The 27,215-nt window shown below is 38.0% G+C and overlaps 1 protein-coding gene across 5 annotated transcripts in view; it reads left to right on the top strand.

The window, feature by feature from the left end:
* IARS1 (isoleucyl-tRNA synthetase 1) overlaps positions 1 to 25,916 on the top strand; it is an 80,934-nt gene extending 55,018 nt beyond the window's left edge. For 4 of the 5 annotated variants that reach the window (XM_027098378.1, XM_027098379.1, XM_027098377.1 and 1 more), the window contains exons 26-34: positions 642 to 816; positions 3,349 to 3,461; positions 5,246 to 5,341; positions 6,170 to 6,346; positions 7,116 to 7,221; positions 14,558 to 14,683; positions 16,656 to 16,799; positions 17,510 to 17,662; positions 25,307 to 25,916. In XM_027098378.1, coding sequence (XP_026954179.1) covers positions 642 to 816; positions 3,349 to 3,461; positions 5,246 to 5,341; positions 6,170 to 6,346; positions 7,116 to 7,221; positions 14,558 to 14,683; positions 16,656 to 16,799; positions 17,510 to 17,662; positions 25,307 to 25,389 — 1,173 coding nt within the window. In that variant the 3' untranslated portion in view covers positions 25,390 to 25,916. Of the gene's footprint in view, positions 1 to 641; positions 817 to 3,348; positions 3,462 to 5,245; positions 5,342 to 6,169; positions 6,347 to 7,115; positions 7,222 to 14,557; positions 14,684 to 16,655; positions 16,800 to 16,996; positions 17,032 to 17,509; positions 17,663 to 25,306 lie in introns of those variants that run through there. The other variant, XM_027098381.1, reaches the window with a different exon arrangement.
* The last annotated feature ends 1,299 nt before the right edge of the window (positions 25,917 to 27,215 follow it).

Below are 27,215 nucleotides of genomic sequence, written 5' to 3'. Positions count from 1 at the left end.
GATTAACTGATTCTTCTAGTTAATTGATAGTTATTTGTGGTGCTTTGAAATTTCTTGAGCGTAGGTCACCCTTAAACATGAAGTCCATATTTCTAAGGCTACAGTCCTTGTTAGTTGCGTTAGGCTCAACTTGATTGATCTGGACAGATTTTTTTCATACCATACAATTATTTATTAGTATTATTTATAGAGCTGTGCAGCCATCACCACAGTTTCATAGCATTTTCATCATCCCAAAAAGAAACCCAGTATCCATTAGCATTCATGTACCATTTTCCCCTCAATATCCCACCATCCTCTGGCAAACACAAATCTGTTTTCTGCCTCTGGATGTGCCCACTCTGGACATTTTCTATAAATGGAATCATACAATATGTGGTCTTGTGTGTCTGGCTTCTGTGACTTAGCACTAAGGATCAGTCATGTTATAGCATGTATGCGTGCTCCATTCCTTTATATTGCTAAATAATAGTCCATTATATGGATATACCACATTTTGTTTATTCATTCACAATTGATCAACATTTGGGTTATTTCCACTTTTTGGTTGTTGTGAATAATGTTGCTATGAATGTTTGTGTGCAAGTTTTTGTGGACATGTTTTCATTTCTTTTTTATTTCATCTTATCTACCAAATATAGGAATTGAATGTTAGAAAAGTTACATTATCTACAGATAAAAACAAGTATGGCATTCGCCTAAGGGCAGAACCAGATCACATGGTCCTGGGGAAGCGTCTGAAGGGAGCCTTCAAGATGGTGATGACATCCATCAAGCAGCTGAGCAGTGAGGAGCTAGAGCAGTTCCAGGAGAGTGGTTGGTATCTGTTTTATTGGGGCCACCGTTTGTGTCCTCAACCTGATGGGTGTCTCATACTTAGGCTCCTCTTTGATTTCTACTGTCACAGCCTTTTCTTAAATAAGAACTTTTTTTTTCTGTTCATAAAAATATTTATTATGAATAATTCTGATAATTTAGAAAAAAGTAAAACAAGTAAAGAGAATAAAAATGACCCATAACCGATCACCCATCCATTTAATGTAGATTGAGTGCCTACTGTCTGGTATTTGTTATGTTAGGTGCTGGGGTGCTATTAAAATTCTGATTTATATAATTACAGCTTTACAAAATGGAAATCACATAATTTTAAATTTCACATTTTTCATTCATATATTTTTACATTTTATGTTATTTTGTTTTTATTTATATTTTTAGTCTGTATTTTCACTTTACATTATAAACATTTTTGTGTGTTATTAGTCTTTAAAATGCTGTTTCAGTAAGTGCTGAAAATATTTTCCTTCCTGTGGATACCGGATAGTGTCTTTTTTTTTTTTTTTTTTTTTTTTTTTTTTGGTTGTTCGGGGTCTTCTTTCTGTTCTTGCCTTTCCTGTTGCAGAGCACAGGCTCCGGACGCGCAGGCTCAGCGGCCATGGCTCACGGGCCTAGCTGCTCCACGGCATGTGGGATCTTCCCGCACCGGGGCACGAACCCGCGTCCCCTGCATTGGCAGGCGGACTCTCAACCACTGCGCCACCAGGGAAGCCCCGGATAGTGTCTTTAACCAGTCTCTTATTGTTGGTGCTTTAGGTTGTTTCCATTCTTTTAATAGTACAACTAATATTTCAGTGAATAATTTCACATATAAGTGTTCTGTGGAATTGATTCCTTCTGGCTAGATTTCTAGATAGAAATTACTGAGTCAGAGGGGTGGACCTTAAGTTACCATTGAACTCTATAAATACTAATGTGGGCCTAGAAAAATCTACCCTAGTGAGAGAGCAGAACCCCCTGAGATTCACCAGCCAGTGGTATAGAGTGTTATTGTTATTAGATGTTGCTTGTAGAGAAAAAGATGGTGACTTTTTAGAGGTGCCAGAATGAAAACTAGAAGATATTCAAAAGAAAAAAGTTATGTTTTAATTTTAGTTCAAAATTTAAATTTAAAATTTAAAATACTTAAGTGTTTTTAGAGAAAGGGATTTAGCATTGAGGTTTGGGGCTTCTTGTGAAGGAAGACTGGGTCAGAACTTATTATAGTTTCTCTAAAATATCTAGAATACATATGTTGGTCTCAATTGAGCAAGACTGGAGTCATTCATTCAGCAAATATTTTTTAAGGCCCTTCTGTTTGGTTGGCACTGGGAACATAGAGTTAAATGAGGTAGACATTGTCCTTACCCTCATGGTGCTGGCAGACACTAAAGATTTATGGACATAATCATAGTTTTGATAAGTACACTGAAGGAAATCTTTAGGGAGCTTTTCCAGGTGCCCAGGAGTTCCCAGCTCTGCCATGATTAGAATCATATGTGGTCTAATTATGGCCACTTGACATCCTGTAGCAATCCTAGGGGCATGAGTTGTTTGATTGTTAGGGTTCCCTCTGAAGTTGAAAATCATAAGCATGGAAGTGTCATGAGGAAAGATTTAAAGATTCAGAAATCAGATGGGTAGTTATGGAAATTGGGGGAAATGTCCCTAAGATTCCCCGAATTTTTAGGTAAAATTTATAAAACATAAGAGGCTAGCAACTAAAAGTTGAGTCAGTACTAATTTAACTTGACAAAATTAAAGGATCAGCCTTCAAGTCACAAATCTTAAGTTGTTTCACCAGTTAGCCAAAATATTAAAAAGTCCTCAAACCTTATTTGAAACGGAAAGCCTACAGTTTCTAAGCTATAGTTTCTGAATGGACTGTTCTGCATTGATGGAAAGCAAAGTAGTTTTCAGAATGCAGTGACTTAAAGTGAAAATGACAGCCAGTTGCTGAAAGACCAAGAAGATCATTTGTGAGTTACCATAGTAGGCTTTCCTTATGATGGGAACTGCCATCCTTAGCTGTTTATACATTCTGCCTACCATGAATAGGCATGATGCTCAGAACTTCACACTGTCTACCTTTTTTCACCCTCACTGCACTCTGATAGGCAGATAATAGAACGCCAGGGTCCTACAATCAATGAGTGGTGGGCCTAAGTCCAGTTTGACTCTACAGACTGTGCTTTCTTCATTATAGCATGCTTTCTCCATCATAAACATGGTTGCTCATGTTTATGGTGGAGATTCGTTGCCTTCTGGCACATGTCTTTGGACCTGGGAGCTTATATACAACAGTAGATATCAATGGTGATTTAAGTGTCCTCAAGATAGCATGGTGCAGTCTAAAGAAAGTTTGTCTCATTCTTGACCTCAACAATGACATGAGTCCAGCGGACATATCTCTTGAAGACTGTGTAGCTTGATTATATGAAGGTTTTATTAAAGAGTGGCAAAATATATTAGTAGCAGGGCAGCTTGAGGAGTGGGGTACTGATTGAGTAACAGTGGCAGTTGTTTCCCCAATAGGGACCATTGTTGTGGAAGGCCATGAATTGCATGAAGAAGATATCCGCCTCATGTACACCTTTGATCAGGCAACAGGTGGAACGACACAGTTTGAAGCACACTCAGATGCTCAGGTATTTTTCTGTTCCCTAGAATATTTCTTTACCAAAAGATAAGAACATAAGAGGAGAAAACATTTACCTATTGCCTCTCCTGACAGTATTGGCAGCTTGTCTCAGGGTAAAATAAACCAGTTATTTATTTTAGATTGGCCTTATTAAACTCCTCTATTATAACTTCTTGACATATGCATTTCTTTAATGAATACATAAATTGATATCTTGTGACTTTATGCATGCAGTTGTCCTAAGTGTTGGGTCATACAAAAATGAGTAAGATGTAATCCCACCCTTCAAGGAATGAGTCTGTCATGGAGATAGAAAAGTAAGTCAATTCTTATTACTGTACTTGATAAGTTATCTAGTAGAAATAAGTGCTCCTATTTGAAGTCTGGGGTAGCAGTGGGGGTGGTTAGCACCCCTTGAAGAGGATGTACAAGCAGTTTTGCATTCTGGGGTCTGTCTTTTTTTGTTGTAATGGATCACAGCATCTCTCTTCACTCTTGACCAGACTTCTCCAGGCAGATAGGTTGTAAGGTCTCCATTGTGAGAGTGAGGGACCTGCTGGAGTCCCTCTGTGCTTAATATGCCACATACAGGGGAAGATGCCTCGTATGAGGCAAGCCAACCTCCTCCAGCCTTTATACAGGGTTTGTTTGTTTGGTTGGTTTTTTTGGCATGCCATGTGGCTTACGGGATCTTAATTCCCCGACCAGGGATTGAACCCAGATCCCCAGGAGTGAAAGCACCGAGTCCTAACCACTGGACCACCAGGGGATTCCCATACACAGAGTCTTAAATATGATGTAGACAGAACTCCATGTGGGCAGACAGTGGTAAGGAGCCAAAGGTGAGGAAACTAGGAAAGAAGGAATTGGGGCCAGGGAAAGAGATTTGTAAACAGTGAGAGGGTGCAGCCCTTTCTGACTACAGCCAAATGAGAGAGTCCTGAAGTTGTCTATACTTAAGGAGGTGTTGTCTGTGATGCTTCTGAGTTTCTTGACATGATTTGTGTATTGTGGGCCATGGTTGCCCTGCCATGACACATTATCCATTTCCAGTTTGCCTCCTGTGCCTTCATGAAGTGGAGCAAGTTTGTTAACTTCTCTCATTGAGTGTCCTCAAAAACGTAAATGGGGATGATGCCTAACTTATACGTATGTTCCCCTCTATAATAGAAGTGACAGTCATTATTATCACATCATCATTGACAGCCTTTATGACCAATGAGATAAAAAAGTAGTTAAAGTTGACAAGAAGGTGGCAATTTAAGCTAAACCATATAAAAAAGTATGGTGGCCCATTGTAGAAATTGTGTCTTGAATCACACCAACAAACCAAAGAATAGAGTCATGGTTAAAGAAAACAACAGAGATGGCGGCTTTGAGATCTTCAGTCCACTTGTTTGTGGTGGATGCATTGTGAAAAGTCGTGCTGCTGTAAGAGCTTCATGATTGGTGATTTTATTTATTAGAAGAGTTGATATTATTCATTAGATAGACAAAAAGTAGAGTTACATGAGAGACTCTCTTGAAAGTCGGTCTCAGGAAATCTCCTGTGAGCAGCACCCTACAGAAGAAAAATGAGAAGTCTCACCTTTCTTCAGAGATGAAGGAATAGCTGTTTACAAAGGAGGACCCAAACATAAAGAAACCACGTTAATTTTGTCTTTGGCTCAGGTGTGTGACTAAATAGTGCTGCATTATAGACTTCTGAGAATTTAAACACCATTTTGCTGAGTTTGAAAGAACTGTTTTTCTATATTTGATTGTCATGGTGTACACCGTTCATTCCTACAGGCTTTGGTTCTCTTAGACGTCACCCCTGACCAGTCAATGGTGGATGAAGGAGTGGCTCGGGAAGTCATCAATCGTATCCAGAAACTTCGAAAAAAGGTCAGCTTGTCAGATTAAGAACAAGCTACTGTTTTGGAGTTTTGTTTTGTTTTTTTTGTTTGGTATTTGTTTTGGTTTTGGGGGAGGAGAGGAGAGGCAAGTAATATAAACCATAGTAATTCATTAATGATGATTAGTCACTGATCTGTGGTCCATTCAGATTGTACTGTTAGGAGAGGTAGGCCACTTCCTTTCTCTCCTGTTCACTCCCAAGCTGGATGTGGCTCTTTTGTTTCTCTGATCAGAAGCTTTCAGCTAACATGTGCTCCTTGTCCTTCTTTTTCAGTTCTTTACGGCTTCCACAAAACCATCTTCTGGATAGATAGTCCTCCTGACTGGCACATAAGGTTGTCAGAGCTGACAGCAAATGTCTCTGAGGAAGAGCAGAGATGCAGTCAGTGTGGAAGGACTCCTAGCTCAGGGAGAGATTGTTGGATCTGGACAGAGTGAGGTGGTTCTTCCTCATTCAGAAGTTGGGAGCCAGGACAGGTGCACAGAACATTTGCCTGCCCCTACTGGGTGAGAGAGCCAGGGAGCTTCTGTCCCAAGGAGGGTTCCCACAAGTCCTCCTCCTCTGGCCAGGTTTCTGAGACCTGTAGTTCAGGGTCTGAGGTGGCCACTCCAGCAGATAATGGGGTACTTGTAACGTCTGTCTCAGTTCAGAGCTTTATGAGTTGTTACTTGATCACTCCTTTTTTCAGAGAATTGGTCAGGATACTGTACCCTTCCATAATGATTCAGTGTGGGATCATCAGCCCTGTTTAACAGCACCTTACATTTTAATTGACAAATGTGCTTCCCTTTTAAATTTTCTCTATGTGCTTTCAGTGCAATCTGGTTCCAACTGATGAAATAACAGTTTATTATAAAGCAAAATCTGAAGGAAAGTATCTGAATAATGTTATCAAAAGCCACACAGAGTTCATATTTGCCACCATAAAGTCTCCTTTAAAACCATATCCAGTTCCTACATCAGATGAAATCCTTATTCAAGAAAAAATGCAGGTGAGTTCTGAGTTCTGTTGAACATTAAGAGATTTAGGATTAGATTTTATGTTAAGTTTATGTAGTTATATCTTGATGTTCTGTCCCCCGGTAGCAATTAGTATAGTACTCAGTCCTGAAGTATTGCTCTGGGGAATAGTGAGTAGAGTCCAGAAGAGAAAAAAGGGAAATTAGAGCCGTTCTCTTTGGGAAGGTAACTAGGATATACATAAGAATTGCCAGGTTAGATGACTGTATGGTGCTGTTTTATCTAAAACTATAGAAGTCAGTATTGTGGATTCTGGTGCTTACTGTTAAACATAAAGAGCAATTGACTTGAAAAGCAGTTTACTTTTATGGTAGTAGGTTATACATAAAAATATAATTTCATTTCCTGTTCAGACATTTTAGATGTAACTCTGAAAATCTGACCAAGACGTGAAAGGTATTGGTCAATAATTCAGAAGTATGTCTGATAAAAATTCTTTTCTATATCAGTTAGTCATTTATTCAGTCATATGTTCCTTGTCTTTTTCTACTTTGTATGGGAGAAATGGAATAGAAAAGCAGGACCTGAATGTGACTGTCTTTTCAGTGGCACAAGTTACAAGATGGTTTCATTTTCTATTTTGCATGTTTTCTAAGGAACAAGGAAAAAAGAGGGGAAAAATTGTAGCTCTTCACTGTTTTAGTGTTGAGATTGAATATGCTCTCAGAGTTGTATAGAGCTCTTATTCGACACTATGGTCAGATGCTACAGGTAGCCGCTCACATATTCTCATGTGCTTAGTTAAAAGGGTCAGACCTGGAAATTACACTCACCAGAGGATCTTCCATGCCTGGCCCTGCTTGTGCATATGTCAATCTTAACATTTGTACAGATGGCAGTGAACAAGGTAAGAGTGACCTCCATTGTTTGTATTTTATTTTTTAATTAAGCCTATGAATGTTTTTAAGGCTATTACAAGAGAATTGGTAAAATTGGATAACCTTTTTCTTTCTAATTGTCATCAAAATGAATCCACAAGAGTAAGTGATTGAACTAGCACTTCTAGAAAGATGGAGTAGACATACTTTTCCCTATTCCTCCCACAAAGTACAGCTAAACACCCCAGACATGATATATAAAAACAAGCATAAGAAGACTCTTAATGGTAGAGGGAAGAAGGCAGACCAACTAGGGATCTTGGGAACAAGTAAGAAAACAGTGGAGAGTTCCCTGGTTTTTCTTTTTGCTTCATGTATCCCAGGCTTGGAGCTGAAGAAGCTGGCAATCTGGAAATGCCAATGGGCATGGACGTAAATACCCCAACAAAATCCTGCTCTCTGCAGGTGGGACCAGGAGAGTGGCAACCAAGCAAGACAAAAAAACTTCCAGACAGTAACTGCTCTACTCCACCCAAATAAGACAGAGGAAACTAGGCTCTACTACCATTCACACCAGCCAGAGCCAAGTGGGGAGCCTAGACCTTTCCCAGGCTGAGGACCCTCAAGCCCTCGCTGCCATGGTGGTATCAGAGAAGACCAAGCAGTGAGCTGGGACTTTCATCCTACCTGGGTGATAACGAGCTCTTTTGCCCAGTAGTGTCATTGTAGACCACGTGGAGAGCCTAAACTTCTATCCCCATCAGGCAATAACAAGACATCCCTTCCCCTTACCACTACCCAGCAGTAGTGAGGCCACATATCCCTCCACCCTGTCAAGATGTCAGTGAAGGCCACATGGGGAGCAGTAAGGAGGCATTCCTACTCTTTGTGGCCAGGGGAGGTATTAGTGGAGGTCTAGAGGAGAATAGGAACTCCTTTCTTGCATCACCTTACCCCTCACCACCACCCCACCACCCCCGCCCCAGAAGTAACAAGGAGTCCTGACCTCAGTGTCAATGCAAGCTAAATAGGGAACCCGGACTTCTCTCACTAATCAGAGATGAAGCAGTATTCCCTTTCCCTCGCCAGTGTAATGTCAAACAAAGTCAACTAAAATAGAGGATGTAAATAAGAACCAGAGTCTCATAATGCCTAACATGTCCAGGTTTTAATTGAAAATTACTCATTATACCAAGAACTGGGAGATCTTAAACTGAATGAAAAAAGTCAATCAGTACATAGGAACACCAAGATGACAGAAACGTTGACATTATCTGACAGAATGTAAAGCAGCCTTAACAAAAACGCTTCACAGAGCAATTACAAACACAATAGAAACAAGTGAAAAATAGCCTCAGTAAACAAGTAAAAGATACAAAGAATAGAATTAAAATATTAGAACTGGTAAATACAATAATTAAAATACAGAAACTCAGTGGATGGGCTCAACAACAGAATAGAAGAGATAGGAAAGAATCCATAAACAGGAAGAAATAACAATAGAAATTACCCATTCTGAATAACAGAGTTAAAAACAAAAAAGCTTAAAAAACTGAACAGAGCCTGAAGGATCTGTGGGATAATAACAAAAGTTTAATGTTCTTGGCACTGCATTCTGGAAGGAAGAGAAGATAGGACAGGACTGAAAAAGTGTTCAAAGAAATAATGTCTGAAAACTTCCTAAATTTGGCAAAACACATAAACCTACAGATTCAAGAAGCTAAGAAAACACCATACAGGATAAATCCAAAAGAATTCACATCAGACATAACATAGTAAAACTTCTGAAAACTTAAGGCCAAGAAAACATCTTGAAAGCAGTGACAGATGTTGCAATACCTAACTTCTAGGGGAAAAACAATTTGAATCATACTGGATTTCTCATCAGAAATCAGTAGAGGTCAGAAGATGAAAGGACAACATTTCTCAAGTGCTAAAAGATGAGTATTGTCAACCCACAATTTTATATCAAGCAAAAATATCTTTCAAGGTAAAGGGGTAATCAAGACATTATCAAATGACGGAAAACTAAAAGAATTTGTTACTAGCAAGACTTACTAAAAGAATAGCTAGAGGAAATTCTTAAAACAGAAAATGATAAAAGAGGAAATCTAGGGACATCAGAACAGAGGGGAAAAAAATTGAAAGAGTCAAAATATAGATAAATTCAACAGACTTTTCTTCTTGAATTTTTAAAATTTATGTTTGATGGTTGCAACAAAAACGAAAACCTCTAAATGCATATGCAAGGAATATTCAAGATAGTTACAAATAGGGAAGAGCAAAGGGATGTAAAGGGAGTTAAGATTTCTACACTTATCTCAGACTGGTAAAATGTCAACACCAGTGGTTATGTATATATAGTGTACCACCTAATGCAACCACTATAAAAGCCTACACTAAAAGGTACATACAAAAACACTAAACAAATAAAAATGGAATTCTGGAATATGTTCAAGTATCCTACAGGAAGCATGGAAAAAGAATGTAGAACAAATACAAAGCAGAAAATAAAATGGAAGGCTTAAACTTAACATTAGTAATTACGCTAAATGTAAATGGTGTAAATACATCAATTAATAGAGATTGGCAGAGTGATAAAAACACATTATCCAGCCTTTTGCTGTGTACAAGAAAGTCCTTAAATATAACAAAATAGGTAGGTTGAGAGTAAAAGGCTAAAGTAGGATATACCATGCAAGCATTATTCAAAGAGAGCAGGGTGTCTATGTTCATTTCAGTGAGTACACTTTATAGCAAAGAAAATTACCAATGATACTAAATAATGATATAATGTCAACCCAAAGGAAAATATAATGATCCTAAATGTATATGTACCTAACAACAGAGCTGCTTAAATACATAAAACAAAAACTGTTAGACCTTGAACGAGAACAAAAAAATCCGTAATTATAGTTTGAGAGAACAGTTAGGCAGAAAATCAGAATCTAATCAGTATTTATGGAACACCCCACCTAACAGCAGCAGACTACACATACTATTCAAGTTCCCATTTACCAAGGTATATAGTTCCCATTTACCAAGGTATATTATAGCCTAGGCCATAAAATAAACCTCATCACATTAAAGAGTTGAAATCATATAGAGTATGTTCTCTGACCACAGTGGAATCAAACTATAAATCAATAACAGAAAGGTAAAAGCAAAATCTCAGCACATTTGAAAGCTAAGAAACATACTTCTGAATAATCTATGATCAGAGAAAAAGTGTTAAGGAAAAACAAATGCGTAAAACTCAATGAAAAGGAAAATACAGTATCAAAATATGTGGATTACAGCTAATTTGTACCTCTGAAGACTAACATTAGAAAAGAAGAAAGTTTCGATCAATAATCTAAGTTCCAACCTCAAGAATCTAAAAAAGAAAGTAAGCAGAAAGAAGGAAAGTAAAAATAAGAACAGAAATCAAAGCAATTGAAAATAGAGCAATAAAGATAATAAAACAAAAAATGTGGTTCTTTGAAAAAATTAATAAAATCAATAAACCTCTAGTGAGACTGACATAGAACCAAAGAAAACACTAATTACCAATATCAAGAATAAAATAGTAAAAGTTTACTGTACATCAAAAAAAGAAAAAAGAATAAAATAGGACATGAATACAGACTGCAGAAATCAAAAAGTAAGTAAATACTGTGAATAACTCTCTACACATAAATTTGACAACTTGGATGAAATGAACCAGTTTCTCAAAAAGCACAAACTGCCTCAACTCACTCATATGAAATAGATAATTTCAGTAGCCCTATAGCTATTAAGGAGATTGAACTCATAATTTAAAAACTTCCTAGAAACTTTGATTGTAAATTTGATTTTCTAGTTGAGTTTAATGCCATCACTGATGGTGTTGCACAATACAGATGTCCATCAAAAAGGGACATAGACATATTCATAATGTCGGTTCCTCATACCAGTTAAAAGTAATGAAATGTATCTCTATGTATAAATTTTTCTATATTTAAAAAACATTTTCAATGAAAAAAGCAAGTTTCACAATTAAATATACAATAGCGAGCATTCATGTAAATTTTAAAAATACATCATCACACATTGTTTATGAACATATAGAATTATGAAATACGAGAACATGGACTTGAAAAACAAAGTTCATAATAAGTCTTGGGAAAGGGAGGAAGGGAAACTGAGGAAAAAAGTAAAAGAGATGGCAATTTTTAAAAAGTAATGAAACTCTCAAGAAATCTCCAGATCCAAATGGTTTTGCTAGAGAATTCAACCAGACTTTAAAAGAATAAACACCAGTTCTACACAGGTCTTCCAGAAAATAGAAAACGAAGGAACACTCCCTAACTCACTTTATTCCATAATAAAGTATTGACACCAAAACCAGATACAAACAATACCAAAAAAAGAAAACTACAAATATCTCTCATGCATATAAATGTACAATTCTTAACAAAAAATCATGAAATTGAATATAGCAGTATATACAAAGAATTATGTATCATGACAGGTGAGGTTTATTCCAAGGTTACAAGGCTGGTTCAGTATTCAAAAACCAATCAGTATAATCTACCATATTAACAGACTAAAAGCTTATAAGACTATACCAGTTATAAAAAGCATTTGACAAAATTCAGTGTTCATTCATGATAAAAAAAAAAAACTGTCAGAAAAATAGGGAGAGGAACTTCATCAACTTGATAATGAGCATCTGTAAAAAACCTATAGTTAACATTATACTTAATTGGAAGAGATTGTCTTCTGTGTAAGATCAGAACCAAGGCAAGGATACCTGTTCTCATTACTCTTATTCAGCATTGCATTAGAAGTTCTTGCCAGTAGAATGAGGCAAGAAAAGGAAAGCCATGCAGATCAGAAGGGAAGCAATAAAACTGTTTCTATTTGAAGGTGACATGATTGTCTACATAGAATATTGCAAGGAATCTACAGACTGAGATGTATACTGGGACCCCTCCGTTGCTTTGCCCACCAGCACTGTTACCAGCTATTCCCAGGATGTTTGTGTATCCATTTGGACCTGTGATGATACCTCGGGCAATACGTGGTCCTCTACACTGCTGCACAAGTTCAATGATGTGTGGCATGTGAGCTGGTCCATCACTGCCAACATTCTGCCTGTCTTAGGTGGAGACAGGTGATCCTGTGGAAGGAATTAGTTGCAGGAGCAGAGGATGTGCATAAGAAATGTCAACACGGCCAGCGTTTTTTGTCAGCTTTAGTCACAGAAGGTCAGCAGAATGAGCAGTGACAAAACAGATGGGGCCTAGCTCCCCCATCTGCTGACTTCAATACTGCTTCTTTCTGGACCAACTGACCAAACAACTAGGAAGAGCTCACAACTCCAACAAGATTATTTTCCCAGGATTGATTTCAAATGCAACCACAATTTATCATCTGCATCAACATGATGTGATATGGTTTATAATTTACTGTCTGACTGAAAGCATTCATGTTATGAGGAAAAAACTACAGATGATCTTTATATTATTTTAAAGTATTTTGGCTAGTTTTATATACCATTTGGGTTTAAGCTTTAATTGGGAGGGTTTGTTTCCAAAGTAATTGAATAAAATCTATTACTTTTTAAAAAATCATATTGCTTATAAAAAGAAAAAGGTTTTCATCAAATTCACAGGATATAAGATAAACATACAAAAATTAATTTTTATATTCTAGCAATGAACACATGGAGAATGAAATTTAAAATGTAATACCATTTACAGTTGCTCAAAAGAGAGATACTTCGGTATAAATCTCATAAAACAGGTACAGGACTTTTATGTCAAAAACTACAAGATAATGATGAAAAAATCAAAGATCAAAATAAATGGAGAGAGACTTCCCTGGTGGCGCAGTGGTTAAGAATCTGCCTGCCAATGCAGGGGACACAGGCTCGAGCCCTGGTCTGGGAAGATCCCACATGCCGCGGAGCAGCTAAACCCACACGCCACAACTACTGAGCCTGCGCTCTAGAGCCCATGAGCCACAACTACTGGGCCCACCTGCCACAACTACTGAAGCCCACATGCCTAGAGCCCATGCTCCACAACAAGAGAAGGCACCACAATGAGAAGCCCACGCACTGCAACGAAGAGTAGCGCCTGCTCGCCACAACTAGAGAAAGCCTGTGTGCAGCAACGAGGACCCAATGCGGCCATAAATAAATAAGTTTAAATAAGTAAATGAATGGAGAGACATGCCATAATCATGGGTTGGAAAATTCAGTATAATAAACATGTCAGTTCTCCCCCAGTTAAAATATAAGTTTAACTCAGTCCTGTCAAATCTCAGCAATATTTTGTTGTAGATCTAGCCAAATTTTCTTGAAAGAGAAGAAAAATAAAGTAGTTAAAACACTTTTGAAAAATAAGAATATAGTGGGAGAAATCACCCTGCCCAACTTCAAGACTTATCTGAAGACTTGTGTGGCATGAGCATTGAATAGACACAAAAATCATTGTCACAGATACAGAATACAGAAGTAGACTCACAATGGATCACAAAATGTGGCCAGATGATTTTTGAGAAAGGAGCAAAAGCAACTTAATTGAGTAGTCTTCATTATATGGTACTAGGCAGTTAGATATCCACATGCAAAAAAAATGTCCTAGACCTAAGTCTTACACCTTATACAAAAACTAACTTAAAATGGATCACAGACTTGCTTCCCTGGTGGCTCAGTGGTTAAGAATCTGCCTGCTAATGCAGGGGACATGGGTTTGAGCCCTGGTCCGGGAAGATCCCACATGCCGCAGAGCAGCCAAGCCCGTGCACCACAACTACTGAAGCCCTCGCACCTAGAGCCTGTGCTCTGCAACAAGAGAAGCCACCTCAATGAGAAGCCTGCATACCGCAACGAAGAGTAGCCCCCATTCCCACAACTAGAGAAAGCCCGCGCACAGCAACGAAGACCTAACGCAGTCAGAAATAAATAAATTAAATAAATAAATTTATTTAAAAAAAAATAAAACATTTAGGAAAAAACCAAAATTTTTAGAATTCAGGATTAGGCAGAGTTTTTAAGACTTTATACCAGAAGTCCAATCCATAAAAAGAAAAACTGATAAATTGAACTTCTTCAAAATTTTAAATTCTTTGTGAAAGATCCTGCGAAAAGGATGAAAAAACAAGCTACAGACTGGGAGAAGATCTTTGCAAACTGCATATCCAACAAAGGATGTATCTAGAATATATGAAGAAGTCTCAAAATGCAACAGTTTCTTTTAGATCTAATTAGAAAATGGGAAAAGACGTGAATAGACATTTACCAAAGAAAATATACAAATGATGTGTTCCCCTTGACTTTTTATTCAAATTTAACTTTTTTTTTCTTCTGTTTCACTTATATTTTTGGCTTTTTAGGTGGAGTACTACTTCTGGAAAATCCAAAAGGAGATAATAGGTTGGACCTTCTAAAGCTGAAGAGTGTTGTTACTAGCGTTTTTGGTGTAAAAAATAGAGAGCTGGCTGTCTTCCATGGTGAAACAGGTGTGTAGAAAGTCAAAAGATATTCATCTGTGTCCTTTGACATGAGATTGATCATTAAGGATCTTAATTTGGTAACATAACCTTTGCCTTTTTCCTGACTCTGAGTCAGGGCCAGCCTCTACAGTAGTGCCTGCCTGCAAGTGTCTCTTTATGCTTTCTTTGTGTGATATGGCTGAAAGAACACTGGACTTACTAGGAGATGAAGGTTCTAATCCTACCCTTTACTGTTACCCATGTGATGCATTCTAGGCTTCAGAGACTTCCCTGTTGTGTTTTAACTTTATTAAACATAGTGTCTGTGTCTTGCTAAATCCAGCGTCTTGCTAAATCCAGATTCTCAATGAGACAAGCCTAAATAAAATTTTAAAGAATTATAAGTACATTTCCTCCCACTGTCATGGGTTGAATTGTGACATCACCACCGAATCACCACCGAATCCCCCACCTCTACCCCATCACCACCGAATCCCCCACCTCTACCCCAAGATGGGTTGAAGTCCTTATGTTTACCCCCAGTACCATCTAATGTGACCTTCTTTGGAAATAGGTTCATTGCAGATGTAATTAGTTAAGGTAATACTGGAGTAGGGTGGGCACTACTCCAGTATGACTGGTGTCCTTATAAGAAGAGGGCCATGTGAAGACATAAACAGGGAGAAGGCTATGTGGTGACAAAGGCAGAAATTGAAATTAGGCAAACCTGCAAACCAAGAAACACCAAAGATTGTTGGGAACCTCCAGAAGCTAGGAAGAGGAAAAGAAGGATTCCCTTACAGGCTTCAGAGGGAGCATGGCCCTACTGACACCTTGATTTTGGACTTCTCACCTTCAGAGACTGTGAGACAATAAATTTCTGTTGTTTTAAGCCGTCCCACCCACCCCACCCCACCTCCCTCCCCAGTTTGTGATTCTTACAGCAGACAAAGGAAACTAATACACTCACTTAACAAACCTGAATGTTCATTTTCAGAAACTTTTAAATATCAGTAGCTTAAAAGAAGAAATCTAAATGGCCAATAAATAAAGGGAAAACTGCTGAACCTCAGTAGGAAAAACCACAATGAGGTACTATCACATGTAACCGAATTAGCAAAAGCTAGAAGAATTTCACAATATCAGATGTCAGGGATATTATGTAATAGGATTTGTCATTCCCTGTTGGATTGTAAATTGATAGAAGCACTGTGGACAGCCATTTGCTAAGGCTGGATAAGGGAAGCAAACATGATGTGGGGAAACTGAGGAAGTTAAGGTCTGGAAGACAGATGGTTCACTGGGGGCTCTGAGAAAAATCTCTCACCAGGATCCACCAAGGGGAGCTGGTAAGTAAGTCAGTGGACAGCTTGGGTCTCTATCTCAAGTCACTGTAGAATAAGAAGCAAGGACATACTGGAACTCACATCTGTCTAGCTCACTGTCCCCTCTGACCCAGCAGGCGGAAGCCTGTGAAAGCTGAGTAATGCCTGAGCCCCACCTTAACCTTTAGTGGCATAGTGGCTGTAACCAATCTTCTACCCTAAGCAATGTTTAATTGTATATAAATGAAATTACACTATGTGTGTTCTGTGTGTCTTGCTCTTTTCCACATATGTTCATTAGTCAGCTTATCTTCTGATCATAATTATCTTTTTTTAATATAAGCCGCCTTTTCATGGTAAAGTTTAGGATTCTGATATAAGAGGAAATTTTAAGAGGAGCTATAATATGGAGGAAAAATACTAAAAGGGGAAAAAACAATTTGCCTTATAAGTTATGAATATTATGCTATTTTGCAACATTAAGATTACCTACTATTTGCATGTCATTAAAGCCTAATTTTATAGAAAAGACAGTATCCTTTGATAAATAGAAATAAAGTGGAAAGCATCACTGTAAAGATACATGATAGTTTAATAATTAAATAGGAAAAAGTGAATGACTTCAGCTCTGAACTTTCCCCCTGAAAGAATGATATTTTTGTTGTTATTTTTAGAAATAAAAAAGCAAACCAACTTACTGAGTCTTAGTGGAAAAACACTTTGTGTGGCTGCAGGATCAACTCCCTCTATGGTCAACAGTCCTAGTACTCTTCTCTGTCAGTATATCAACCTACAGCTCTTGAATGCAGACCCACAAGGTGCGTGCCTCCCCCAGCTGTGAACACCCTCAGCAGGCAGGTTATGGTGTGCTAGATGTTAAGATTTCCTTTAATGTTCAATCTCTCTGATTTATATGGATTTTTTAAGTCAGCTTCAACTTAGTAATTTAAAATGTAGACTCCAGCACTTCTTTGGGGAATACTCACGGCTTGTTTCTTTTGGTGTATTTATGTAGAAACACCCCTCCATCTGATATGGTCAGGAAATGAGGTAAATTGGTTAGGTAAAAATTACAGCCAAACGAAGCTGAACTGTTTAAATGTCAGAACATTGTAGTCTTAAATTTTGCCTTCTTTTTTTCTTGGAAAATGTTCTGAGAACTGTTGTACATATCCATGCCTTAATCAACAGACTAGATCGATACTTATTTTTCCTTGATATTTTGGGGTCCTCACTGTGCACATTTATTACTGTCTTCAGGCTCTTCATTTGACTGTTTACTGAATATCTCTTCCCTAAACTACTGGGCTTTTATACTAGTTGTTTTTTCTTCTCTTTCTCCTTTCCCCCTGTGAAATATTTAAGACTGTTTCTGCAGACTGTACAATTAATCCCACTCTTGCTCTTGTACCCACTGCTGGCTTTCAAAGCCAGCACTACTATCTACTCACTACCTCCATTAGGGATCCGCTAGCTAGAGGGTGAACTCTCAGGATTTAATCCATTTTGGGTTTTTTTTTTTCTGTAGAGTGTTTAATGGGAACAGTAGGCACTCTCCTGCTTGAAAATCCACTTGGGCAGAATGGGCTGACCCACCAAGGTCTTCTGTATGAAACAGCCAAGGTGTTTGGCCTTCGGAGCAGGAAGCTAAAACTGTTTTTGAATGAGGCTCAAACAGAAGGTGAGGAGATTATAGAACGTGCTAATTGTTTTTCATTTTTGTTTTTATTTTATTGAAAATAGATTGTGATGCCATCAATTATATGTGTAAGAGATAGTACTATTGTTATACTTTTTTTCTTTTTTTTGCTCTTTCTCCAGAAATTTGCCATACTATAAATGTTAAAATAATAATAATTAAAAGGATGATATGTATAAAATAGATAATAAGAAAAATATATTTAAAAGGATGATCCTTTTTGCTTTGGAAATAATCTAAAAATTATATTGGTATATTAAAATACATGCTTCTAGGTAAATTAGCTTATTTGCTGATCCTAAAATTGTCCTCTTCCCCGAGAATCAAAATGTTCACTGTATTTTAAAATAACAGCTTGAAGGAAACATAACTGACATTGTACTTCCTCCTTAACACCTTATAAAGCATACCTTTTCTTGGTGAGCTGCATAAAAATGTGAAGAGCTAGGTCATTAGTTGACATATTCCCCATTCCATAATTCAGAAAACAGAGAGTCAGGATAAGGCACAGGCTAGTGTCTTCGAGGGTATGTTTTCTCTTTCTCCCACTTATATCATCCACTTCTGTGATTTCACCTTCTGTGGCTGTTCTGACAACTTCTCTAGTGACATCTTAGCCCTCCCCCGAGTTCTGTTCTATATTCGATTCCCTATTACACATGGGTGTTCATTTTAGTGCTGCTGCCACTGGAATCATTTCCTTAAACAGCTTCCGCTGATGGGATCTGGGTTTTTCTGTTTATAGCCATCCTTCTTGTCATCCCAACTCAAAACCTTTTACCATTTCATCCTTTTATTTATTCAGCCGTACAGCCTGGGATTTATTGGACTTTCTGAGTCAAGATTTGTGTCTCCTAGCACTGGTGGAAAGTTGCTAGGCATTATCTTTTCCAAAGGTAGTCTTTTGATTTTCTGCAGTTTGAATATGCTGTGCCTGGGTATAACTTTTTTGATATAATGCATTATTCATTTCTGTTACAGAGTTTTGATTTCTAGCATTTCCTTTTAATTCTTAGAATTTCCATCTTTCTGCTTACATTACCCATCTGTTCTTGCATATTGTCCACCCTTTCTATTAGTGTCCTTAACATTAATCCCAGTTATTTTCAATTCCCAATCTGATAATTTCAAAATCTCTGCCATACCTGAGTCTGGTTGTGTTGCTTGCTTCATCTCTTCCTATTGTGTTTTTTCCTTTTTAGAATGCTTTGTAGTATTTGGTCGATAGCAGTACATGATGTACTGGGGAAAAGGAACTGAGGTAAATAGGCCTTTATTGTAAGGTTTTATGTTTATCTGGCTAGGAGTTAGGCTGTGTTTATTGTTTACTGTTGCTGTAGGTTCCAGAGGCTCAAATTTCCTTCTTCTGTCTTATGGTTTCCCTAGAGATTCCTTTTTAAATATGGTCAGAGCTTTGCCCATTCTTTCAGCTGTAATGCCCTGTTGTCATACAGGAGCCCATATGATGCTGTAGTAAAGTATGGGGGGAGGAGAAGTGGGGGAAGTGTTCTATAATTTTATGATTAGTTCTCAGTCTTTAGTAAGCCTGTGCCTCTGGGCTGTGCCCCTCACAGGTGTTACTCAGCTTTAAAATTTTTCCTCTTTAGGTAAGAAAGGAAGGTAAAGGGGGCTAGAGGTGGGTATTTCCCTTTCCCCGGGTCAGTTAGGCTTTGGTTAAAAAGAAAAAAAATAGTTACTCATAAGGAAGAACTTCCGCCATTTTACTGGGAATTTTTTTCAAGAAGCCTTGTACCTTTCTTGTTGTCATTTCCTCCATTACTGCCACCTTTTGTGTTCAGTTCATTTTTTGCAGTTTACTGTTTTCTTTTTTTACTTCCTCTTGTGTGTGTGTGTTTTTTAAGATATTAGTGTTTACCATGGGGATTACAATTAGTATCCTAAATTTATAACAATTTAACTCTTGATACCAGTTTGACTTTAATAACATACAAAAACTCTGCTTCTATACAGCTCTGCCCCCGTTTATATTCTTGTCAGAAATTATATCTTCATAATTATGTTCCCCAAAACATAAGTTCTTAACTGTGTTTTATGTATTTACTTTTAAATCATGTAGAAAACAAAAAGTGGAGTTAAAAATAAAAAATACAACAACAATATGGCTTTGACTTACTGTCTAGCATCCTTTCATTTCAACCTGAAGGATCCCTTTAGCATTTCTTGGAGGGCAGTTCTAGCAGTAATGAACTCCCTCAACTTTCTGTTTATTTTGGAATGTCTTAATTGCTCCTTAATTTGTGAAGAAAAATTAAGAAGAAAAAATCTGTTTTGCAAAATGGAGAATTCTTCGTTGATAGTTTTTTCTTTCAGCACTTTAAGTATGTTTTCCCACTGCCTTCTGGCTCTCATGGTTTCTGATTAGAAATTAATCTTCTAATCTTATTGAATATCCTGGTGTTTTGCTTCTCTCTTGCTACATTCAAGACTTGGTCATTATTTCTTCAAATATTCTTTATAGTCTTTTCTTCCTGAAATTCCTGTAGTGTGTATGTTGGTCCACTTGGTCTGTGTCTCAGACGCCCCTTAGGCTCTGTCCACTTTTCTTCATTCTCTTTTCTTCCTTCTCCTTCAGACTGGATGATTTCAAATGTCCTATCTTCGAGTTCACTGTTTGTTCTGTATGCTAAATTATGCTGTTAAGCTTCTCTAGTGACTTCTTAATTTCAGTTATTGTACTTCGGCTCCAGAATTTCTGTTTAGTTCCTTTTATAATTTCTCTGTTGATATTCTCATTTTGTTGATACATTGTTTTCTTGGCTTGTTCTTTGTATGTGGTTTCCATTGACCTTTCCATTAGTCAGTTATTTTCCATTTAAGACAGTTGATTTAGAGTCTGTCTAATAAGTCCAAGTATCTGCGCTTCCTCAGGGACAGATTGTGTTAATTATTTTTTCCTGTGAATGGGCCGTACTTTCCTATATCTTTGTATGCCCTGTAATTTTTTTTTCTCTTTGAAAACTGGATATTTGAATTTGGTGACTCTGGAAATCAGGTTCTCTTCCCCAGGGTTTGCCGTGTTTGATGGTTGAAGGCTACAGTCGTCTGTTTGTTTATGACTTTTCCAAACTATTTTTACAAAGACTATTCCTGGTTGTATGTAGTCCCTGAAGTCTCTGTTCCTTTAGCTTATGTTCAGCTATTATTTTGACAGAGATTTCCTTGACCTCCAGGAACTAAAAATTTAAAAACAAAATACCTACCTCTCCCAGTCTTTTAAGATTGTCTCTTTCTGGTCCACTCCTTCAGCTCCACCAGGCTGTTTACAGTTCTGCCTCAGGCTTCTCTTCCTGTTTTCACTGAGCCCTGAAGATCAGCCACATTTGGCCAAAAAAGCTTTTTACCTTTATCAGAATCAAATGCTTAGGGTCTTCTCAGATCTTTCTGTATATGCATACTGCCCTGGGCATGAATGTGGCTTTCTAAATTATTCAGCATACAGAGGCACTTTTTAATGCCCTAATTGCCCAAACTTTTCCTCCCAGGCCTTAAGCAATCCATTGCCTGTCTCATCCATAATCTTTTGCCTCAGGCAGCCGTGGGTTTTTTGTTTGCCTTTGGTTTTCATGCAGTGCCCACCACTTTTCCACCCTGAGTGAGTTCCAAGTAGGCAAAACAGAGACAAGCACCTTATGTAAGCCCTTCAAGTAGCTCCCAGACAGGTTAGAACAAACGCAATACTTTTGCTCCATTCCTCCTGGAACTAGGAGCCAGGGTCCCACACTGGAAACAGGGGCTACTGTCTTCAAGCCCACCACCAAGCTAGGAAGGAGCTGGTAAAGCACAAGTAAAAACACAGTTCTTTCCTGCCATTTTCAAGTTGCCTTTTCTCTGATTCAACATTCACTTGGTTGCTGTAAACGTTTGATTGCTTTCTAGAGTTCTGACGAAGTTGATTCTTGCTGGCTGTTTTGTGATGTTTCAGTTGATGTCCACTTTAAGGGAACATTTCTTTAATTCTTTGGGGGCACTGTCTACCCTTGCCCACTTTAAACTCAATTATTTTGGGCCACAGAGAGTGTTTAGAAAGTTCTGGCCCCAGTCACGCAAGGGGCCAGAATTCTCATGGGGACATGTTCTGTCTCTCTATCTCCCCAAACCAAGGCTAAGTGGGGCAAGTCTCTATATTGGTTTACTGTTACTGGTGTAATAAATTACCAAAAACTGGGTGGCCTGAGACAACAGAAATGTATTCTGTCACGGATCTGGAGGCCAGAAGTCTGAAATTGGTGTGAGCAGGACTGTATTCTCTAGGGGAGAATTTGTTCTTTGCCTCTTCCAGCTACTGGTGGTTCCAAGCATCCTTGTGGCTACATCACTTTGATCTCTGCCTCATTGCCACCTCTTATGTCTGTTTCTCCTTTTTCCAAAAAAGGTCAGTCACAGTTTCCAGGAATTAAAGCATGGTCATATCTTTTGGAAGGCCATTATTAAACCCATAACGTTCTCTTAACTGTTTTTCTCTGTGGTGAAGGATCTTTTTGAAATTTACCCTTTTTCCATGGGCTCCTTATTTGAGGTCTCAGTTTTTTGTTTTTTAATTTTTATTTATTTATTTATTTTTATTGGAGTATAATTGCTTTACAATGGTGTGCTAGTTTCTGCTTCACAACAAAATGAATCAGTTATATATATACATATGTTCCCATATCTCTTCCCACTTGCGTGTCCCTCCCTCCCACCCTCCCTATCCCACCCCTCCAGGCAGTCACAAAGCACCGAGCTGATCTCCCTGTGCTATGTGGCTGCTTCCCACTAGCTATCCACCTTACGTTTGGTAGTGTATATATGTCCATGCCTCTCTCTCACTTTGTCACAGCTTACCCTTCCCCCTCCTCATATCCTCAAGTCCATTCTCTAGTAAGTCTGTGTCTTTATTCCTGTTTTACCCCTAGGTTCTTCATGACATTTTTTTTTCTTAAATTCCATATCTATGTGTTAGCATACAGTATTTGTCTCGCTCTTTCTGACTTACTTCACTCTGTATGACAGACTCTGAGGTCTCAGTTTTTTGAGGGGGGTTTCATTGGACTCCCCAGTTTGTGCAGACCCTAGGATTTTTCTTCTCTCACTTTCATAGCCTATTAGTGCCAGGTCTTTAAGCCTCCAGGCCCACCAGAAAATCTTAATGTTCAGCTACCTCTTGGGATTCATGATATTTTGGGCTCTGTGGATTTCTCTCATTTTCTTCCCTTGCTCAGCTATTTTTTTTTTAATTTAAAAAAAATTTTTTTAATTAATGTTTTATATTATACTTTGACATTTTCTGCTACATCATTAAAAGGGATAGCCTTCTTTTCCACTTACATTTCTCTCTTCAATGAAGCACAATTATTTTGCTTGAGATTTATTTTCAATAACTCTCCTTTGTCTCTTTACCCCTCACTAGTTTTAGGGCCTCATCATCTAATGAGACAGCCTGTCTGCAGGCTGTATTCTTCCACCAAGATTGTCTTCATGCACATTCCTCCCTTGATGATGTTCCCCTGCTCGGATCCCCCAAGGCTCACTATTATCTAATGCTTCAGAATCTTTAGCTTGACACATAAAATCCTTCCTGTTCTGGTCCTTATCTGTCTTTCCAGTTATGTCCATGAAGCTTTCATTCTATCAGAAGGCTTTTTTCACTCTCCTTCCAACACACTTGGCTCTTTCATGATGGTTTGGTAGTCAGCATCAACAAGTAGGTGTAGCTTCCTGTTTTGATAACCTTGTGTGAAACTTCAAAGATATTCTTAACTTCTTTTTCTTAGCCCTCAAATCCATTGGTCACCAAGTGCAGTTGAGCAGTGAAAATGAAGAAGTGTCATCATTTTTACTTGTTGTATGCAAGTGTAGGTACCTGGTTGAAACTGATCAAGGATAGAATCACATCCATGTGAATTAGATATTAGTACGACTACCTATGATTCACAAACCAGATCTTACCTATAATGTCTTATTACCTTCTTTTTGCTCTTTAAGGTTGACTGGGCAAGTTTAGTAGGTAAAAGCTTGAAAGTTAACTTATTCACCCAAGATTATCAAGAAACGTGGTATTCTTTCCAATCCAGTATCTTTTCCCAATCTGATATCTCTTGCCTCATTTTCATTGTATTCTTCCTCTCAAGATTATCTTTCATAAAATATTAATAATTTGGTAAATTAGAAGGATCTCATAAGGCTTACAGTTTTAGAAACTCACTGATGCCTTCTTGCTTGTTCCACTAGACTCTAAATATCTTCTCCAGCTCCTGTAGTTATCTATTAAGGAGGCAGCTTTTGAAAGCATTTTCTTATCCAGGGTTCCTGTTAGGACAGGAGCCATTTTTAGAGAAAGTTGGTCCTTCCCTTTGAATTCAGATCTGGCTAGACGCAAAATGCCCCACAGTAGGCATAGAACTTTTAAAAATTTTCTCCTTCCTTCCTTCCTCCCTCCCTCTTTCTTTCCTTTCTCTTTCCTTCCTCCCTTCCTTCCTTCCTTCCTTTCCCTTCTTCTTCTCCCACCACTGCCCCACTCTTTTTCTGAGCTTTAATATATTCAGTGTGTTTTGATCTATAGTATTTGTGTTATGCTTTTGGATGCTCAGTTTTTTCTTTTATCTTCAGCTGTATTGGCTCCTGTATTTTTTGACCTGAGTCTTTAGTCTTTGATAAGTTCTTGCTTTCTGACATTGCAAGCTGTCCTAGGTTTATCATGTGTACTCTTTCTTCCCCAAACATGAAAACGACTTGCTGTTTTTCCTGTTATAGGGTGTTAATATTTAGGAACCACAAATCTGAGCTGCTTGCTTAGCATTGCTTCTAGGCCTTTTCTGAAGACATAGGAAATATTGTTCGTGTGGGATTGTGGGGACATCTTGGGCAGTACTCAGAGTTAGTTAGGTTAAGGGCACAGTCCTCCAGAAGTCTGCCCAAAACTTCTAACCCCAAGTATAAGGAGTTAGGCTCCAACTACAAGCTCAGACAAAAGAGTTCACACAAGACCATTGTCACTTCTGGCACCAACTGCAAGTTCAGAGGGTTTCCAAAAATCACCCTCAGGTCTGATAATTTGCTAGCAGGATTCACAGAACTTGTGGAAGCTATTGTACTCATGACTACATTTATTATAGGGAAAGGATAAAAACTAGAACCAGGTAAAGAGAAGAGATGCACAGGGCCAAATCTGGGAGGGGGTCCAAATATGTAACTTCAGATTATCTCTCTGCAAGGAGGCATGGACAGTGTTACCTCCTAGCCTGAATACATGACAGTAGTACGTACAGTGTATTACCAACCAGGGAAGCTCACCTGAGCCTTGGTGTCTAGAGTTTGTATTGAGGCTTCATTACATACGTATGATTGCTTGTATGGTTGGTCTTTCTGGTGTAGCCAGCTCCACCCTGAGTCATCTCATTAGCATAAACCATCAGGTGTGTTCAGGGGCCTACAATAAATAACAAAAGATGCTCCTATCACTCAGGAAATCCCAGGGTTTCAGAACTACCCCCAGTAGCTGGGACAAAGTTTAGGTTTCTCTTAAGGTGAGGCTGAATTTCTTACTACCCAGGCAGTTAACATTTTTTTAATATTCATCCAGAATAGGTAGAAAAATGATTTCTTTAAAACTTCTTCTTTCCATTCTAGAAATTACAGAAGAAATCCCCATGAAGACTTTGAACACGAAGACTGTGTATGTTTCTGTATTGCCGACTACAGCAGACTTCTAACATTCAGTTATCTGTGTGGTTCAGTCAACCTTTCCCTGGCATATACCTCTTCTCCCCTCCCCCCAACCCCGGACACACACACGGACACAGACATGTTGATATTTCCTTCAGGTGCATGTATAATATACTGCTTTTGGTCTAAAATTGAAATGGAATTGATCAAGTGACTTGAGGCTTCACAGTAATAGTCACACTTAACCATAAACACCTATGTAGTCATGTTGAGGAAAAGTTACAGTGTTACCTCAGCACTACAGAGTATATTTCTATACTTGAATTTTTAAGTATAGAACATAGTTGTTTAAATGGTATTGTGTGTGTGTGTGTGTGTGCACGTGTATATATATATCTCTGTTATCTATCTCTCTCTATATATATCATTCTGTGGCCTTTTAAAACTTATTTGAAATCTATTGAAGGAATGGACAGTGTTATATATTTTTGCTACCTGGATTTTCCTGGGTAATTTGATGGAATATTTTAAGTTTTAGTAAATTAGGACAATAAACTTTCTCACAGATAATAAACATGTTAGAAGTAATTCATTCTCCCATAGTTCAGTGAAACTTGGAATTTGCAATCTTTAAAGAACAAAAAAACTTAATAGTGACTTCCATATTAAGACACTAGACCAAATATCTAATTTCACTTCTTCCCAAAATCCTGTGTCAAAGAAGCATATGCCAAGACAAAATTAGATGGGCAAGAATTTATTGGGGGAAGCATACATGAAAGATAAAGGAGAGAGAGTAAAGGCAAAGGTAGAGAGAGCCTTCAGGCAGAAATGACCTGACTTTGGACCCATGCCTTGCTCAGTCAGTGGCTGGGAGCAGCTGAGGGGGTCCATGGCCTCAGCACAGATGGATCCATTGATCTGAAAATGTAGTAGCTAGAAGCTGTCAACAAACTATACTCCCTACATCAGATTCTCCTGAAAGGAGTTCTGAATGGTGCATCTTTAGCTGCTAGAATAAATGCATTCAAATCCATACCCACAAAGTTGGAGGAAACCACACAAGATAACAAGTGTTGGCAAGGATCAGCGAAACTGGAACCCTTGTGCACTGTTGGTGGGAATGTAAGATGTTGCAGTCACTATGGGAAACAGTATAGAGGTTCCTCAAAAATTAGAAGTAGAACTACCATATGATCCAACAGTCAACTTCTGTTTACATATCCAAAAGAATTGAAAGCAGGGCCTTGAAAAGATATTTGCACACCCAGGTTCATTGCAGCATTATTCACAACAGCCAAGAGATGGGGCAACCCAGATGTCCACTGAGGGATAAATGGATAAAGAAAATGTAATCTGTACATACAATAGAATATTATTCAGTCTTAAGAAAGAAGGATGAACCTTGAGGACATTAAGCAAAGTGAAATAAGCCAGTCACAAAAAGACAAATACTGTGTGATTCCACTTGTATGAGGTACCTAAAGTAGTCAAATTCATTGAAACAAAATGCAATGGTGGTTGCCACGTGTTGCAGGGAAGGAGAAATGGTGAGCTGTTCAATGGGAATAGTTTTAGTTTTGCAAGTTTTGAAGAGTTCTAGAGGTCTTTTGCACAAAAATGTGAACATAGTTAACATACTAAACTTGATCCTTAAAAACAGCTAAGTTGGTACATTTTATGTATCTTTTACCACAATTTAAAAAATTTTTTGAATGTCAGAGGGACAGAAGCCAACCTGAAAGAGCTCCCAGTGGCCAAAGCTGGAACAGTTTGAACAAACATATAATGTAATATTGAATTAAAATCCAAAATATAAAATAAATATCAATGAGTACATGCTGATATAAATGATTGAATAAATAAATGAGAG

The sequence above is a fragment of the Aethalodelphis obliquidens genome, unplaced genomic scaffold, assembly GCF_003676395.1.
Source record: "Aethalodelphis obliquidens isolate GAN/ISIS:26980383/991018 unplaced genomic scaffold, ASM367639v1 scaffold122, whole genome shotgun sequence".
Taxonomy (NCBI): Eukaryota; Metazoa; Chordata; class Mammalia; order Artiodactyla; family Delphinidae; genus Aethalodelphis; species Aethalodelphis obliquidens.
Note: the sequence above shows the minus strand (reverse complement) of the source record. Positions and strands in the feature narration are given on the sequence as shown.